Source organism: Psittacula echo (assembly GCF_963264785.1).
Source record: "Psittacula echo genome assembly, chromosome: 1".
In the NCBI taxonomy this organism is placed as follows: Eukaryota; Metazoa; Chordata; class Aves; order Psittaciformes; family Psittacidae; genus Psittacula; species Psittacula echo.
This window is the reverse complement of record NC_137735.1, coordinates 32,629,191-32,649,110: the sequence shown is the minus strand read 5'-3', so window position 1 is coordinate 32,649,110 and position 19,920 is coordinate 32,629,191. Positions and strand designations below refer to the sequence as shown.

Below are 19,920 nucleotides of genomic sequence, written 5' to 3'. Positions count from 1 at the left end.
GAACAAAATCTCCCTTTATGAATCTTCACTGTGCATTTTTTCCCTGTTTACACTGTCTCAAAATATGAATTAATATATGTCCTGAATTCAGATCTCTGTCAAGCTGTTGATGTATGTAACCTGATGCTTTTACCACAGTCTCTCTTTTTTGTCACCAAGCTAATTTTATTAGGCTTGATGACAGTCAAACCCTCCTGGCTCAGGAGCACGAGATGTGCTGACTACCCCATGAGGTCCATTCACATGAGATCACCGGCCATGAGGCCTTGCTTGTCATGGCATACATCTCTTTGTTAGCTCTTAACAGCGTTTGTAGCAACTACTGCAAATATAAACAGGAAAAATTTGTTGGCACCAAAACCTTAAACTGTAAAGGAGCAAACTCTCACTTTATGTGAGAGAAATGTCTAGTAGCACATTTCTGCTGCGTCCACCATGTGTCAAACAGTTACAGTTCTGGCTAGAGAATACACACACCCCAGTTTTTACACTGAAACCCACAGTACAATCTAATTGTAAGAATAATATTCATGTAGTGGATAGGCAGAAACAGCCATGGTGGTGCTGATTTTTGAAAACTGCTGGTATAGCATTAAGTGAGCTAAAACCACATTAATGCTTTCAAAAGTGTAAATCGAACTAGAAACAAGCTACGAACAGTCTCTCAAGAAGAAAAATCTGCCTCTACAGTCTTCACTGCTAAATACTTCTTAGCTACAGGTACCTGAGAAATTACTTATAAAGTAGTCACAGGACAGATGGAAAACAGCAACAGAGACCATGAAAGAACACTTTTCCTTATTTCAAACATAGTACAAAATCTCAGCTGGCTTACGAAACAGTGACAGTGCAAGTCAGTTATTGCCAACTCCAGAACAAAATTCTATTGCTTCAGTCAAAACTACGTGACACTTTGAGCTACTACACTGCTTACACTCGGATAACCAATTCCTGCATTTTGGAATGGGAAACAAAACAGTGACAATTTAACATTCAGCCATTCCTGCAAGCATGCCAGCACACTCAGACTGGGCGGCTAACACATACCGTCATTTATCTGCTATAGAGTTCCTTCCTCACGCAGGATTTGAAAGTAGTATACCTCTGTATAGGTTTGTAGCCCTGTGGAGCAGAAGATGGAGAAGTGCGCAGATGCAGACAACATGTGAAGGCAGCCAGAGGTAAGCATAAGACAACGGTATCATGAAAATACAAAAAAATGGCTTTAAGTGATGAATACCTAGAAGATACAGTATAGTTTGTGCTAGGTCAAACGTTTATCATTTGATCATGTTCCAAATCATTCAGTTTAAAATTTGAATTTATAAAAGGAAAGGGAATCTTCATATATATTTTTAAATAAAAAAGAAGACATGAAATACCTATTTTAAACCAAACATCAAGCAAAAACAAAGCTTTTAATGTCTGCACACTTTAATAAGTTTATGGCAATACTCTCACTGACCGCTTGATGGCAACTTAATATATCAGTTTGTTTCAAACTACTAAAACTAAAAAAGGTTTCAGATTATAATACTATATTCCAGAAAAAAAGAAATTTCATTGATAAACTCTTTAAGACATTTTCCTTTCCCAAATCATAGCTAAAATATGAGTGTTTATTATGTTCCTATAAGGGGTAGTACCTGATCTCAGGTCCTTGCCCATGGCGGGGGGTTGGAACTAGATGATCTTAAGGTCCTTTCCAACCCTAACTATTCTATGATTCTATGATTCTATGGCTGAACTTTCAAAAAGGACAAAGCTGACCATCTGGCCTTTCAAAATTCCAGTTGCACTGGACTTGTGCAAAACTTTGCTCTTAAGTACATTTGCTGTAGTCAGACTATATAACTACAAAATACATGGCCCTAGTAACCAAGCTTTGTGATGCCCTCCAGTTTCTTCTGGGCAAACATTTTAGTAAAACAACTTTTTTTAAAAGTTGAATTACTAAGTATAAGATGGTAATTGTAAACTCATACTTCAAATTATACGCCTATTTTAAACCGTTAGTTTTAGATGCTTTTAGATGGTAATAAAAGACTACAATGATTTGGGCAGACATTAATTGTAAGGTACTTAACATTAAAATTGGGTGTTTACACTTTATAAACAGGCTCCAATTTCTCATGGTAAAAATTTCCATGTTGCTACAAAATACTGCATAGACAGAGGCTATAATATTCTTTTATCTGTGTAACAGAACTGACCAATCTTAATATGGATTCGAAACACAGTTATTAACAAAAAGAAGGTTAGTGATTTGTTAGTTTTAATTTGGAACAAGACAACACTTGAGCCACCACAATGTAGGAGTAAGAGGGTAAATTTTACTTGTTTTGGCCACGCTAAAAGCTATGTAACTTCTAATGTACAAAGAATAGAAAGTAGTTAATGATGCTTTCCACCAAATTGTTCTGGGCAAAAGGTTCTTAGGTGTTTTCTTCTTTTCATTCTAAAGTGAGATTAGGGTTGGAGAGGGGTGTTTATTAAACTGAACATACTAGTAATTAGTATAATTAATTAAACTGAATATACTAGTAATTAGTATAATTGTAGTAATGATACTAATCATACTAATTACATTAATATAATTAGTATACAAAAAATACTGTATTTTTTTAGTATATTAAACTAAGAAAAGGCAAATTTTTGCAGTTTTTACTACTACCCACTCTTGGAAAAATCACGTTTGTGTGACGCTTAAGGAAAACTTACTGGAAATTGTAATTCTTAATTTTGGTACTGTAATTGTCCTGGACTACTAATGATTAGTGCAAGGAATGCATTTTTCTGAATAATCTAACAAATGTGCATGTAGGCATGTCTGAATATAACTGAATTATAGGACCAAAATCATTATCATCTCCTGAGCAAACCGGGAGATCTCATATCCAACCAAAATTAGACATTTCAGTTATGAAAGACTGTGCTATTCTTCTGTACATCTTTGGCTATTCTTTACAGTTCTTTTACAGGCCACTGGAATGTTTTATAGTGGCCTATGCAAAAGAAAGACACATGCAAAAGACTGAACAGTGCTGGATGATATAGATTCTTAAGGATTATATGTGATTTCTGTCATGCATTTTGTGAAATAGAAACATGTAATACATTTACAAGAATTACTTAGTAAGCAGACTGTTTTCTTGTTAAATTAAACATACACTGCACACTTACAATTAGTAAACAATTAAAACATACAGCTGAACATCTTGAAACAAGTTATGAAACAATCATCATTCCCACACCATAATAAAAGGAACTGAGGACCAACAAAGAAATAAGTTTGTTACAAATGCATTTTACATTTGATCATAATATTACAATAACAAATAGACTACTAGACTCAACACAACTTCACAAAAACTTCTAAAATTATATTGAAGAAGCTAAGTAAAAACGAGTAAAATTATAATACAGAAGTAACATACTGGAATGTGAATTCAGGAACTATGATAGTGTTTCAGATTTATGTCTAAGTGATTACGTTGTCAGGAAGAACACCATTTTACATTTGGTAAAAAAATGTTAACACTTGCCATGTGAAGAAAAGAAAAAGTGACTTTTATTGATCATACTGTAATGAAAAATCTTCTGCTACTATAAACAGAACCTGAAGATGGCAGCAAGGCCTACACATTCACCTAAAAGGCGTGATTTAAGAGCTGTTCCCTATGAAAAGTTTCTGCTAGTAATTTCCAGACCTCTACCTTATCATAAATTTAATATATAAGACAGATGGGTAAATTATCAAAAGCATCTTTGAACTAGGATATAGCATTGTTCAGCAACTGTTTATTTGAAAATTAAAACTATCTTCTGCTGCAACTTTTTTCAACAGTCATTATCAACACTTGGTACTTTAAATAATATTTTAGAAGAGGCTACCCTTTAACTAAACTGCCAGGGTTCAAGAGAGACAAACTCTCTTTTCCCTGCAAACAACTCAGTCATTATAGATACACCCTTGTCAAAATTCTTAATGTCTATCTATCAATCACACAATACCAAGGAAGCAACAGTATGCAGAGGATTTCCCATTTCCAATTTAGTTTGTGTACTATAAAGGTACTCTGTGTATTGCTTCCTAACAAAAAAGTCAAGAATTTAAGAAGGAATTTATCTTATATACTGATCCAGATTTCTATAAAACATATGCCTTTAAACATGCGTACTGTTTGCAACATATTGGTACTACAGGTGCTAAAGTATATAGTGGAAGTAGTAAAGTCAGCTAAGATAACTATAAAAATTAGAATCCTTACCCTAAACCCTCGATTGAGTCTGTCTTTCATAATGCCAATAAATTCTTTGTAACTCAACTGGTCATCTCTGTCAACATCAAATATCTTGAACACCGTGTTCACCAAATGTGGTGAAAGCTTCACACCTGTGGCTACATACACAGCACGTTTGAATTCATCTGCATAAAGAGAACATCAGAAGAAAGAACAAAATATAGAATTAATTTAATTGTACTTTGTGACAACATATTACGAAATACAAGTAAACTTTCGAGTTTTTACATTTAAGCAATCAAAAAAAAAGAAAATGTGAAAATTAGGGTTGAATTTCACAGTTCTAAGCCAAGTAGTTCTCAACTGATATAAAATGATGCTGTTTAATTGGTACCAATTATCTTATACAAAAGAGCCCACATACTATGTGTAATAACAAAATTAGAGTATCATAATTAAACTTACGTTACATATATACCAATGCCATCTACTTAATTGACATCTGAAAACAGAACCTAAGAAACAGAGCACACAGAAAACAGTATAGTCCTTTGGTAAGGCCACATGAAGTAGGATTATGCTTGTGTGACTGTGTCAGACCCATGAGGATGTTACTTGAAGAGAGCAGCACACAAGTCTGACCAGTTCACGTATTGTTCACCTGCACTCCCCAAGCATCTTAACTATTGTATTAATGATTTTAGTCAGAAGATACCTGCCTAGTTCTTTCAGCACCCACTTACTAATTTGTTCAAAAATCTGTCTTATCTCTCTTCAGACCTTCTGACACCATTTCCTTCTACAACCTTTGTAGAAGGTCAGGTTCCAGATGCTCACTGTGTAAAGAAATGCTTGTGTTTGCTTCAAATTGATCTCTTACTGGTGTCACCAAGTGTCTCCTAACTCTCGCATTATAGGACTTGGTGACTAACTATTCTGCATTCAGCTTATATGACCTTATATGAGTTTTTTGTAAATCTTTATCGTACCTCTTAGGATATACCTGAGCCTTTTCTTTTCAAAGCTGGAGTCCTAGCCTTTTTAGCCATTTACCTGAGCCATTAAAACTACAAACTAGGAATTCCAAAACATTTTTGCAGTTTTGTCAACAGTTGTGTATCTTTATCAACAAATTTTTATATGAATATACTTACCCTGACCTATGGAACGACTTGCAAAATTATACATTTGCATTGCAATTGTAAAGTCTTCTAGGTTGTTCAAGAATTGGAAAAATGATCTAAACTCGTCAAATGTGATACCCTAAAAAATGGAAACACAATATGCACCAGAAGAATTATCAGTGATGACAACTGAATACATAAACCTTGCAGTTACATATGGCTACCAATGCTGTTAAAAATGCACAGACTTTCTTTAGGAGCTGTTATTTGTAGCAATCCAAGATGCCAGCTTAAATGAATCATTGCTTGGCATCTAGTTAGTAAAAGGAGGAAAACATCCTGTGAGCAGGCAGCATGCCATCTGAACATTTTAACATGACTGACTATGCCGAATAATCACCGTGTTGCTTTAGAGGCTTCTACATATAGCACCACGGAAGATTAATATTGCCAACTGTTAGAGCAGCTGCCTATTACTTCACAGCCTAGACGAATTTTTCTTCTAAATGGAATCCCTAGCTTTGTATTAGTATTGCAGCATATCACTGCAACAAAGTAGAGCGTACATTTTATAATTTTCAAATTATAATGTTATTTCAAGTGTAAAAAAGTGCAAGTATATGAACAACGCCTCCATGGCAGTAAGATACAAAGTCCCATTCTCAAAAGCCTGGGTATTTACTTATTCCACTGTACTGACAGTGTATTTACCAAGCCAGTGATAAGAAGCTATGAAAAATGGCAACATCTTTTTCTACTTATGGGAGGTACAGCATATGACATACTGATGCATGTTACTGGTCAAGTGCCAGGGTATTCTCAGAATGCAGCATAAGCAAACCTGTAACTGCATGTCACAGCCTTCTGGTGTAAGTATTCCTTAACTCATGGTCCCGCAAGAGATCAAGAAGAGGAAACTACTGTGGAAGGCTTGCTACCAGAATAGTGGCATTGGACTTAAGAGACGAACTTTCAAGACTACTTCCCCGGTTTAAAAGGCAGCGTCTGCATTTATATTTACTTATTCAACCTTTGCCATTCAAAGAGGTATCTCTGTATACCTACGACTGTAATTTTTCAGTTACCTAAGATGTCATTGTATAGACAAGCCCCAAAATTTATTTTTTCCAGATTCCCATATATATGGAAATCTTCATTTCACCCTAAACAAAAAAAAAACCATCTGCGAATCATGCAAAAGGAGTTTTATACCACTTCTGGTGCACTGTCTTGGCTTTGAATATTGAATGCTGCGTAGACCTTTTAGAGATCCCAATCTTACCACTTCATCTTAAATCTGGTGCAAAAGAGACAGCCCTGCTTTCCCTTTCCATTTCCCAGCTACATTCACCTCTCAGTGGACCTACTTGCAGTTCAATCACAAGACGAAAATCCAGCTATTTGAACAGAAAGCTGTTGATTTTTGAGGTGTGTTTCTATCAGGTTAGCTGACTGAACTTACTTCCTCTGTAGTCTGAAATTACAATGCAATTCCTCAAAGAAAAAAAGAACAAACAAAACACAACCCAAAACCAAACCAAAACTGTCCAAACTGAATTTTACTTTTCTTCACAAGCTCTGCTGTCAACACTATTAAAATATATAGCTGTTCAAAGAGTTACATTTCTCGGAAACATCAAACTTTCCAACACAAACAGGAGTATATCCAAAACATCCTCTATTTGAAGGGCTACTTTTAACATTATCCTACTGATTACCATTGATACATAGTTGCCACTGCTTTTCTCTAGGGTACACTTCTGACAACACATTGATTGTTAAACAAATGAAGGACCTCATAGCCTTTACTGTTTCTATTATCTTTTCTCTCTTCAGCAATTATCAAGAATCAATATTTATATAGAAGTGATCCATTATTAAGACTACAAAACAACTAGACAAAGAATGTCAATTATTTCTAAAGAGGTGCTATTCCAGTGGCCGAGCAAAAGAGAAGAAAAAAACAACCCCTCATTGCTAAAAAATAGTTCTTTTTCAAGTCTTATGGTTCCTGCTGCTTAAACTGAATATTCATGTAATAACAAAGCTTTGTCACCTAAACTTCAAAAACATTACTACCTAAATCCTATGGAACATAATTCTCTGCTATTTACTCTTCTACATTTTATTCAGGATGTAATCTGAAAAATACAAGACAGTTTATGATCACAATAAAATCCTGGTGCCAATTAACTTAGTGATAGAATCGCATTCAGTCCAACAAGGCTATGTTTTCCTGTAAATGACACTGGGAATGGATGCTGTGGCCCACTGCTGTCCTTGTAGCTAAACAATTACCTTTTCTTCAGGAATCCTGCAGCGCATGTTTTCCAGGTAACTTGATGTATTTTCCACATTTGTATACCTCAAAAGAATATGGGCAAAGTCCTCCTCACTAATGGTGTTCATCCCATTAGAGTAGGAAAGGAATTCTATCTCTAGAACTTCTGTCTGTAGGTTATCCATAAATCTGTAAGCATAAACATAAATATGAAGAAGTAGCAGTACCTAACATTTGTACTATTCATGTCCTTTCAATCTAACCTTTTTTTTTTTTTTTTTTTTTAATTCTTCACTCTTCTTAGAATATTTCTTTAAATTCTTCCAATTAACAACACATTTAGTATATTCTGGACACCAAAACTGGGTAAGTATAAAACCAGCTACACATAAACAGGAAATGCAACTTCCCTGATTCTGCTTGATGTTCTAGTTATACAGCCCAAGGATGGAATTAGCTCTCTAGTCACAGTACTGCACTGGGAGTTTATCTGATTGACAACCTGTAACTTCCTTGTTACAGGTTCACAAAGGTTCCCATCCTGTAGACATTGCCTGCAACACTCCATACCAATATATAACTTGACTTCCAGAACTATGAAGAGTTAAAATCAAATGGATGTCTAGGCAAAAGTGTAAGTGCAAGGTAAACATACAACAGTATTTCCCTTACCAGTCCATAGTTTAATGATTTTTCTGAGCTAGTAAAGTAGCACTGAATAAAACTTGATAGCTCCCTCTTTTACACTAGAATGTGTCTCCTAGGTTTTGACCTCTTTAGCATTCACAACATCTTACAGCAACAGACGGATATTTTAACTCGATGCCTTTTGAAAAAGTACCATCTTTTCTGGTTGTTGTTTTGAACTCACATCATGATTTCACTTAATGACACAGTTTTTAATATTATGTGAAATACTGAATATTTTTGATAACACAATTTTAATTATTTTACAAACATCTGTTGATTAGAATGCACAGTTAAGTGATAGCTATAAAGTCAATAGGTATTGGGAGTATTTACTAATATTTAAGGAAATACTGTATCCATCAATTATACAGAAACAGTTTTATGGCTTTGTTTTTATGGCACTCTCCCTATATTTTTAAACTCTATTTTAACTGGTGTGATAATTAAGCCGATAGCTTCCACTGTGTTTTCACTTCTTCCCAAAGGAGGTTGTTCTAAGGTGCCTACACAACATATTCAGAAAAATCCTCACATTTATACATGTCCCTGAGAGTACAGATGCACACAAAGTTTTTTTCAAAGCACTGAAAAACAGGGGAAGAAAATAAAACTAATTAAAATTTAAGAAGAGTTCCTGTATACAATAAAGACGGGCTGAAGTATAATCTTTTGACCCCAAACCAACTACGTACACAAGTGCTAACCAGATTTGCCAATGTGGCAGCATTTGTACAGGATTTTTTCTGTTGGTAGACTTCCTGATTTATTTTGTTCTTTGCATATATAATATGCACACAAAGGGAACATAAACTTTATGTATGTCTGAGTAATATGGTATAATAATACAATACATATTAATTAGACCAAGTACACAAGTGTATTTTACAGGGAATTGATAAAGCTGAGACTCACCTATAAAAATCTTCAAAGTTCAGTTCAGCTTTTCCTTTCTTGCCGAAAAAGTGTACAAGCAGTGTAGTATCTGACAGTGAACTTGAAATATCATCAGCACGCTTAAATATTAGAATAAAAAATTTAAAAGGCCATGATTGGATTAGTTACAGAAGAATAATCTGAGAATGCCTATCATCACAATAGACATTTCAAAAGATTTTGTGGTTCATGTTCACAGTCTGAAAAAAGAGTTTTGTATTAAGAAACATTAACTGAATTTAGTCATGCAATTTTCACACAAAATGTCATTAGGCTATTAATTGCATTTAGCAGGAAACACTTAAAACAGCAATATAATAGAATGGAAACTACAATGAAGGGGAAAAAGCATGAAAAAGAAAACCAGAAACCTGGGGGGAAAAAAAAAGAAAAAAAAAAAAGAAAAAAAGAAAGATGTTCTAATCAGTTGAGGTAAACCATAAAAATCAATCCCTTTGTACACAATCTCCTTTTTCCCTTCTATTATTCAACTACAAAGAAATTAAGGGACGTTACCTCATATACTCCTATTTTATATTTCAAAATTATTAAGTATGGGCTTGTGTTTCAAACCCATTCACATCAGTCAGGTGTTCTTTATATGATTCTTTTCTGTAAGTAGCAGATAATGACAGTTGAAATTTTATTGCCCAAATATGTTTAAAACAACAGAATTGTAAGAAATTTTGAAATAATGAAGTAATTCTGACTTACTCTCTTAAGAATGTTCCTTATCTATCGAGTATGTGGTCCCTATATCACACAGAAATCTTTGAACACATACTAATACTATTTCCTCAATAAGTAACTACCATATTTGAAGGCGCAGAATTAGAATAGTAATGCCAACTAATTTTGAACATTTGTAATAGCAAGAGTTGTAAATAAGAAGACACGCATATAAACAGAAATAACTATAATCTGTGTATAGTGACTGTGCAACATTCCATTTTTTTATTGCATACTCATTACCCCTAATGTCATGTCTATGCATTGATTTTACCTCTTTTACAAAAGAAACTCTTGATATACTGAAGAGCTAGTAATATAAGTCAGCAATAAAAGCGTCTTAAATAAGCCACAGCCACCATGGCAATGTCTGTCTTGCATTAATGTGTGTCTGCCAACATTTGAAGTTCAAAAAGTAGTATACTTAGTCTCCTTGCTGCACCTGCCTAGGGAGAACCTTCTATCTGAGCTCTCCCTTTTCTTACAAATGCAAGATAGAAGTAAAGCAAAGAGTGGGAGCCAGTAGTCTCTGATCTTCCTAGGCAAGCTACCACCCATCAGCAACACCGTATTTTTTCAAGTGTGCCTACCAACTCTACTGTTGAAGTACAAAACAGAATAGACAGTACAGAAACCCAGTATGTATGGGAGACGTAACTACTAATTTATCACCATAGACACAGACTATGAACCTATGGGATTTACTATTAAGTATAGAAAACTGTTTGTATACATATCTATGAAGATCTGCATATACGAACCTGCAAGCTGGACTTAAGAGTCCTTTAAGTCTGACTTTATTTCATAACAGAAGAGGCTATAAATAAAATTTATAACAGATGGAGAAACTCTACATGAAGAAACCCGGAAAAAAATTTTGAACAGTATGCAGCAATTCAACATCATGTACCAGGAAAAACTATTTCATATCTACATTCTCTGAAATATACTATATTAATTTCAAATTTACATACTGATTTGTAAAAAGTTTAAACTGCAATACCCATTAGGAGTATTCATGTATCAACAACAAGGAAAAACATTAGGCAGTAACAACACAAATCCCTTCCTTTCAACAGCCAACAACTAAAGAAACGAGAGAGACTTTTCTGTACTTTAGTATAATCAGTTTAGGATTCTCAAAATTGTATTTCATGTACTTTAGCTTCCTCTTTATCCTCATATTCTTCTCCAGGGAGAAATATGATGACATAGTGTATATGTAGGCAGAAAGATATTTCATGTCCTTCAATTAAGAGAGTTCCACTCTTCAAGTGAGCAAACTAATTCAGAGAAGTAATCACTATTTGTCTTTTAATATTGTTATCCTCCACTACAGGACACAATATATTGAAATGCAGATACTCTGATTTATTATGTCTTTTAAACAATTAAATCCCTAAGCACATTCAAACAATATCCCTCAAGTACACTGAAAAGATACCAAATGTTAAATGACAGACTTTCATCTTGCAAAAACATTTCAAAATCTTAGAACTAGGTTGCATTCACCCATATTTAAAGAACTATTTAAAAAATACAATCTGTAAGTCTTTTCACAATTCCAATTTGGTCAACCTCTCTAAAAGAAAAAACCCAAACAAAAACCTCACCCCAGAAACTCAACCCAGTATGCCTCTCTGCAGAACTGCAGGCAACTGAAAACTATTCCTGTGCTCCTTCTGCACTTGACAACATTAAATAAAACCTCTCTCTGAAGGGGTAAGGATTAAAAAAAAAGCCTTAATAATTTAAAACTATTATTTATTGTTCATAAAAATTGAATTTTGTATTTCAGATCAGTGAAAATGAAATGACCACACCTGTTTCCATATATACAAATGAGCCTCTATTTTGATCTAATATATCGTGCAGTCATTTAAATGAGAATAAAGCCCTGCCTCATTTCTCTTTACCTTTACGTAACTGTAATACAAATACAGGTAGAGACAAACAGGAGAGACAAGTGTTTCAGTCACATTATTGTCTTGCTGCATAATGGCAACATCTTTTCCTCTCAATTTCATAGCTTGAAGAGCAGTAAATCTATTTTAATATTCTGCAAAATTAATTTCAAGCTTTTGATTAAAGAGGATTGATTAAAACTAAATTATTCTCATAAGGGGTGGTCCACTTGTAGCAACAAATTCTGAAAATGAAGTATGCATATTATGCTTTGAATTAATAAGAGATTTCTTGCTTCAAATCCCTAATTTTTTCAATAGTCATAATGACTTTACTGATTCCCAGTTTCATTTAGAAATCTCAAAATAAACCCACAAACTGAATTCAGTGATAACTGGCATATTCCAACAGGATGGTATAGCTGCAAATTAGGAATAGCCAAAACAGTACTGTAAGCTGTCCTAGAAAGAAACTGCACATGATGAACAAAGAGCAGAGACCTTGTAAGTTGATTCCCACAACAAGGAACCTTATTTACTTTCCTTTTCAACTTACACAAGGCCTTCTCAAAAGGCTATGAAACAACACAGATGCCAGTGTCACCTAGCTTTACGCCACCTTCTCAGTACAGATGGCTATAATATTATTCAGTAGTGAAAGCACCTGGGAGAGATAAGAATATGGATGAAAGCCAGCTGGCTCAACCTTAACCCAAGCAAGGTAAAAGATGATTATGGTAAGAAGTGGTAAACTGTCAATGGAGCAAATGCAGGATATGATTTTTCTTCATAAAATGATGAGCAGAGAGACCTGTTATACATTTTACAGACCATTCAAATCAATGTTTAGTATAGCTGCTGCTAAGCTTCAGTTACATTGTAGTTACAGATATTAGTCTAAGGCACCAGATGTAAAAAAACTCTCTCTGAATTAAAGATGTGTAGAAATTACCAAACTTGAGTCCATCTATACTTGGGACTGAATCCATGCCAGCTAATTGTAGATTAAGACAACAGTTAATTCAGAAAACTCAGCTCCTCAAGCTCCTTAAATAGTTAATGAAAAGAGTGGCCCGCTCTCTTGAGTAGGGGCTAGCTGATTAGATTAGATCTAGCTGACTAGACAAGAATGCTGATTTTCTGGGTTTTAAAATATGGTGGAAGAAATAAGGACTAATAACTGGACTAATACAGGATCTCATCAATTTAAAAGCAAGGAAAGAAATGCTGGGTATACTGCTTTATTGCAAGATTACTATGAGGGTATTATTACTGTGAGTATTGCTACAAATAGTAGTATAAAACTGAATTCTGTAACACTACATTTTGTTTTGTTCAAAAGCAAACAGACTCAAGCTGAGAGAGGTACAGAGAAGGCCTATTTGATACCTGGGAAATACAGGTTCTATCATAAGAGAAAAACCAAAAACCTTGTTGTGTTTACCCTATGATAATTGAAACTGAGGGCTATGACTGCATTTATAAATACAACCATGAGTAAGAAGATTAACACTAAAGAAGAAAAAGCGCTATGAAAATTAAGGGACAACAGACTGGTATAAAGGGACTACGAGCAAATTTAACCTGGAAATTAGAAAAAGTCCATCCAAATCCTAAGGTTATTCAATAGCTTCTGCAGAGGAACAGCAGGTACAAAACACTAATTACTTTAAATATGGAGCACACATTGCTTATGAAGCAAAAAAAAAAAAAGATTATTTTATCCTGGAGGTCCGTTTCAGTTCCTTGCTCTTTTCTCATTATGATCCTGCTCATGAAGAATGGGACTTGAGATCAGAGTCAGTGGGGAACTGTTGTATGCCCTTTAATGCCACAACCAGCAAAGCAAGCACCCTAAGTGTATGGGGCATAGTAAAGCCTAAATGATCTAGTTTTCTGACCCACTTAAATGATCAATACAAATAAATGTCTCAACTATCTGAAAGCAGATTCATGAAACAAGAATCTTATTAGAATTTAAAGCACTATGGATATTTATTTGACAGCTCAGTAATATTGCTAGTCCTCCATAAGGATCGCATGATATTAAAAAAGATTAACTAATATAACTTACAACATTCCTGGTTTGATCCAACAATTAAAGCAATCTTTGTGTGATACTGTTTTTGTGAAGATAAGTACATTAAGGATCTAAAAAAATTAAAAGCTTAGAGGGCTTCAACTCTCATTGAAGTTGTCATATCATTGGACCAAGCCTAAATGACAAAGTTTTCCTGAATTACTTCTCTGTGAAATATCGTCACTGTTAGTGTTAGCAAATGCTTTGTACAGTAAGGACTGAAGAGGATTTGATCTTCGAAGTCTTTCAAAAGGTAACTTGGCTTTTACTTGGAAATTACAACTTTCTATTATTCCCACTGCATGGAACCAAATTTATTTCATCTTACAACTTTCAGTGTTGGTTTGTTTTTGGTTTTGTTTTTTAAATAATTAAAAGGAAGAGAAGAAATGAAGTGCATAAAATAGGAAAATAATCAGAACATAAATAAATAAAATAGCAGTGTGTTTATGGACCAGAGACAGAGGTTGGCTTATACCTCCGCAAGGTCCGAAAAGAGTGCTTGGCTTGTGCTACGTCTCAAAGTATCCCAATAGCTTCTGGGAACAAGGTCCTCTCCTTCTGTTTTAAGGACCTGCAGAAGTTTCAAGAAGCACAATTGTTTGAAAACCAACAAACAACAAAACAACCATTTACAGACTTTAAAACTTTTCCCAACTGATCTGCAGTAGCATGGCTTGCTTCTTTTGCTTCTACACACAGAAATTTCTATCCAGTTATACGACACTTTATAAATTAAAAGAACACTTGTCTGTTACAGCTATTTGTTTATTATTCATAACCTGGCTGTGCAAAAAGTATCACCAGACTCCACTTTCCTGAACAAAATTAGAGAAAACATCCACCTAAATTCAGTATTTTGCTGTTGGTTTTTTAAACAATTCTGTGTTGCTCCCAAAAAACATTAATTTATGTACTTACAAAATTTCTCATTGTTCAAAATATAAATATTACAATACAGCTAGCTGTCTAAAGTTGCCTTCATCCAATAATCAGGACATACTTGCATCAATCAAGAAATGGAAAAAACAAGTCTCGTAAGTCCAATTTCAACTGAAACTTATCCAGAAAACACTACGAACATCTGATGATCAGACTTACCTTTTTTAAATAGAAAACAAGTGATTAATCTCTCCAAGTAAAATACACTTACGTTTTGCTCTGAAATGTTTCATTTCTGAAAGCCTGAAAAATCCTCTCCTATTAAAACAGACCTTCCTTTATCTTGCAATTAGTCTTGGCAGACTATGCAACACGTTCCTCCCTGCCTTCCCCCCCCCCCCCCCCCAGCCCCGAACCTAGGGAACGTGACCCTAAAGACAGTAGAAGGCTATTTGAACTTGGTTAGAGTTATTGCAAACGAATGAACTTTCTCCTTTCCCTCCACAAGGTAATCTAAACTAGGTCTCCTACTTTCAGGGCTCTCCACTCACATCCATCTGGGCAAGCAAAACAAAGACAGAATCTTCTAAGTACAAATGAAAACTTTTTTTTTTTTTTTTTGACTCAGCACACATTGCTCTCTTAGAACATTTACGCTGCTGTGCGATGTATAAACCCACACTGTTATCATACAGAATACTGTATAGACTTGAAGGTTTATTGTCTCTATGTATTCTACATTCTGTCAACATTTTATGTACTGCTTCTACAAGTTCTATTATGTACTTCCTCCACTAACCAATTCAATTCAGCTTTCTGTAAATTGTTATCAAAGAAACACAACAAACTACCACAAATTATACCCATGCTTACTGTATATATTTGTTTCCTTTTTGAAAAATTCTGGTTTTATGTATCTTTCTCTTATTACGGAGTAACAGTTCCTACATCATGGCCGCAGTATTCTCATATATAACTCCATTCAGTCCTAAACTGCTAAACTCTATATAATTTGTTTACTTCAGTGTGTACAACGTTAAGTCCTTAGCAGTTTCCCTCTTACACTTCGATGTTTTATTGGGTCATGTGAATAAACAAAACCTCATTCTTTTCTGCATACAATTCTGTAATTATCTATTTTAAGTGTTCACTGAACTGGTTCTCTTACTGGAGATTTACTTTATCCAATGGTATTAGTACTTATAGGTGTGCACATTTTATTTACCTTACATGCATCTCATCATAATTATCATGTTCTGGTTAGCATTTGGCTAGAGAAAATGGTCATGCAATACATGCTGAAGTAGCCTCAACACACAGCTGCAATACGCCCCAGAACATGACTTGAAAGAATTAACCTATTCCAATTAAAATACAGAAATATTTAACCCATTTAAAATATCGCTGCATGCACTCTATGGCTTATAGCCTAGACCTTGACACTTCAAAAAAAATTAGAATTGTTTTGAAGGATTAAGTGAGCAGGAGGGCTCAACACTCTGGACTATCCCAAACATTTTAGGGCTGCATCTCCTTGGTCTCGAGTACCCTCAACTCCTCAGGACAACAAGGCAAACTGAAAATGCTGCTACACTTCTTGTTTCAGTAGGAGAAATAGAAACCCAAAATAATCAATTTTCTGGACTGGGGGATTTGTCAGATCTATATATCTGACTCTCCTTTACATGGTGATCTCCATTCAGGTTGCAGGAGGGCAGAAAAGCATGGTGCACACCTGGGCATCATCTTGATAATGAGTTTGGATATGGCTGGAGTCTAGAAGGAGACTGTTTACTAAAGCTTAAAATTATTATGAGTAGGAAAGCCTAACTACTTTGGTTTCATTTTAAAACAGGAGGCAGCACAGGAATATGGCAACCACTCTACAGCATCTTTCACTGCAGTGAAGCCTGATCTAAAATCCATTGACTCATAAGGCCTTACATTCCCTACATTATTCTCACAACACTGCAGCATCTACATCATGTCACTGCACCTTTTCATTCAACAGACTTCCTTCCTGCATACTGCCCAAATGGTATGAGCTAACTTCACAGGAAATAAATCTGTGCATTCCTGTGAACACTTATATAAAGAAACAGACTTTAAAATTGGAATTTCACTAGTTGTCTAGTTCTCATGGGTTCCCTCCCCTCTCTTCAAATATCATCTTTTTTTTTTTTTACAACAGTTTGACTTCTGCTGTGATCCAAAAATTAATCAGATCATGATGAAGACATTAAAAAACCCAGAGGATCTCTCTCTCTTGCCGATTCTCTCTCTCCCACTCCTCAAAACTGATCGAAAGTTAAGTTTACCATCACCTGTGTAATACAGGGGCCATTTTCTGTAAATCCTATTCTAGTTCAGCACTGAAAGTTCTTATTTATTTGTTTTCCAAGTGAAGGACAAAAATATAAAAGATCTCTTATAGTTTCTTTTTGGCAGCAGGGGAACTAAGAGGTGAAGGATTCATTTGACTAATTATTATTTCACATTATACACAAAGAGACAAGAGAGAACTGGATCCAATGACTCATGCAGAACGACTTAAATTACACACATTAGTTAAAAACAAGTCTATGATTTCTTAAGACATATTTTGTCCTTTCCCTTCAAAATTACGTTTCCTTCATTTTATATAAATAGAGGGAGCAACCTTTCCTCCGGGTACGCTTGCCTGTTTCAGAATGCATGCAACAAGCATGCACTATCTTTTATGCAAGTAAAGATCCATCACATTTTTACTGATTAGCAGAAGTAATTTACTTGATGAAAAAGACAAACACAGTTAATTTTCTTATAGCAGACTATTTCACCTCACTGGTGAAGACTGCATACATTGAAAATAATTAGAGTACATACACTGTTAGTAGAAGTATGATATCCATACAGCTGAAGACGCTGACATACAGCAAACATGGGCCAAACCAAGTATCACATGTCAGAATGACGCCAAAAGAAGAGGGGAGGAAAAAAAAAAGACAACAGAATAGGTTAAGACAAGCATAACTTTACTTTATATATTACTAGATTTGTTTGTTTTTAAAATTACAGTGAAGAAAAAATGGTTCATCTTTAATCTCGTTCTTCAGAATTTCAAGAGAGAAGTACAGAGTTGCACAGAACTTTCAGGAGAAAGGTTCCATTTTGCAATCCTTACTTTTGCCTAAAGATCTTCCTTTAGGTGTAAGTTTCCTTTGTTCAGAATAAAGTGTGTGAAAGACTCAACAGCTGACCTACAGTTTTGAAAAACTGAGAAGGACAGGTCTCTCTGGGTGGGAAGAAAAGATCCCTTTTTATGCTCAGGGAAGGCTTGAAAAGTAGTTAATTCTTGAAATGCAAACTTCCTGTGGTTTCAGGACAAAGACCTGAGATCAAGCACCTACGGTTTCAGATAATGGGCACTATGAGAAGCTTTGCATGTATGACAAAAACTTTCTTGTGATAGAGAATTTTTGCCATATATACGCAAATTGCAAATGAATATGTTTTATTCTGCTGTGAGCTTGAGAGGGACTTGTTCCTAATTTTACCTGTCCAACAGTAAAATAAGCTCCTGCTACTGCTGCCATCCTCCAGACAAACCAGCACAGACTTGTCTGACTTACCTTTCTTGTGCACATAAAAACCGCAAATTTGACATTACATGAATATCCAATATTTCACTAAAAACGTTTTTCATTGGTCATAATCCGTATTTAGTAAAAAAAAAAAAGTAAATCTGTATCTAAAATCTAAGTTCACTTGCAATATTTCATCAGCTATTTTAGCATCAGGATCAGTATGTCTCCATGAACAGCTTCAGTTAGTTATGAGCAGGAGTGTAATTTGGTCTTGCCACTGATATCTCTCACTCTCATAGACAATAACACTGGGTCATTACTATTCATTTTTCCCTAAATTATAGACTCCAAGTGGAATCAATGATGCTATCACAATATATAATACGCTACTAAAACACTAATTTTTCCTTTCTATAGAACACTCAAATATGGATTTTTTAAATAACAGCCATTTGGGCTAAATATTGGGTTTTTTCTATATATAAAATTATGCCTATTATTTTAATGATATGAATTTACTGTTTGAAAAAAGTGATTAATGAAATACACAATTTCATCCTATATCAATTAAAAAAAATCCAGAAAACCAGCTACCAGCTGTTACTATTCTTACTTACCAGCATTGCACGTTTTTCTTCATCTCCTTTTCTTTCTCTCTTCTCATTTTTTTTCCTGAAAATTTCTTGTAGCTAAAAAACAAACCATTTTTTTTTTTACTCAGTTTTCAGGCCATTTCACATGCCTAACAATAATTCATTGTGAGGAACATTACAAACTGTAATTAAAATATCAGTGTTTCAGTGGTGCTTTATTGTTCATATTAATGCCTTCAGGTTCCTCCTGTGACCTTAACCATTACACAGAAAGGAAAAAGGAAATGTTCTTTCCACAAGGTAAGGCTAATAATTCTATTTGGGAGCACAACACTAAGAATATACTATTTAGCTTTACATTTTAGCTAATCAAGCCTACACTAAAAGGGGAAGTTCCAGTCTTTTTCACCACCTCTAGGCACATCCTTTCTTGTCGTGTACGAATTAGCGTCTGTGTGGCTATGTAGTCAGATGGATTGATCTTTTTTTCATATTGTTAGTTTCCAGCCAGATCAGTTCTTACTCCTGCTGGCACAAGGAAGGAGTGGAAACACCTGGTGGGGGTGAAACATTCCCTTTCAGCAGCAACAAACTACTACTCAAGAATAATTTATCAAGTACCCTTTTTTTTCAAGTCTGTTCAAAGAATACCTTCAGGTCTTGCAAAATACCCCTTTCACAACTTTCTCTAAGAGCTTTAAACATGACTTCTGAGAAAACCTCAAATACCAGATCTAAAACACACAGATTCTTGAGCATATTTTTTTGAAATTGTAAAGTCTTCCAAGCACTGGTCTGTTATTTTCTTTAAGTATCTGTTTTATTTAGCTATTTTTATTTATAGTAATACTTGTGAATATTCCCAAACAATTAGAAAGAAAGTGTCACAATGTT

The 19,920-nt window shown here is 34.7% G+C and overlaps 1 protein-coding gene across 1 annotated transcript in view; it reads right to left on the bottom strand.

Annotated features, from left to right (window-relative positions):
* Nucleotides 1–1,053: 1,053 nt before the first annotated feature.
* MICU3 (mitochondrial calcium uptake family member 3) overlaps nt 1,054–19,920 on the bottom strand; it is a gene marked incomplete at both ends in the record, with an annotated part of 47,673 nt that continues 28,806 nt past the window's right edge. The window contains 8 exons of the mRNA XM_080638942.1: nt 1,054–1,122; nt 4,272–4,429; nt 5,399–5,507; nt 7,667–7,838; nt 9,252–9,352; nt 14,464–14,559; nt 17,733–17,771; nt 19,051–19,122. Of these exons, the coding sequence (XP_080495068.1) occupies nt 1,054–1,122; nt 4,272–4,429; nt 5,399–5,507; nt 7,667–7,838; nt 9,252–9,352; nt 14,464–14,559; nt 17,733–17,771; nt 19,051–19,122 (816 nt within the window). The remainder of the gene's footprint in view (nt 1,123–4,271; nt 4,430–5,398; nt 5,508–7,666; nt 7,839–9,251; nt 9,353–14,463; nt 14,560–17,732; nt 17,772–19,050; nt 19,123–19,920) is intronic.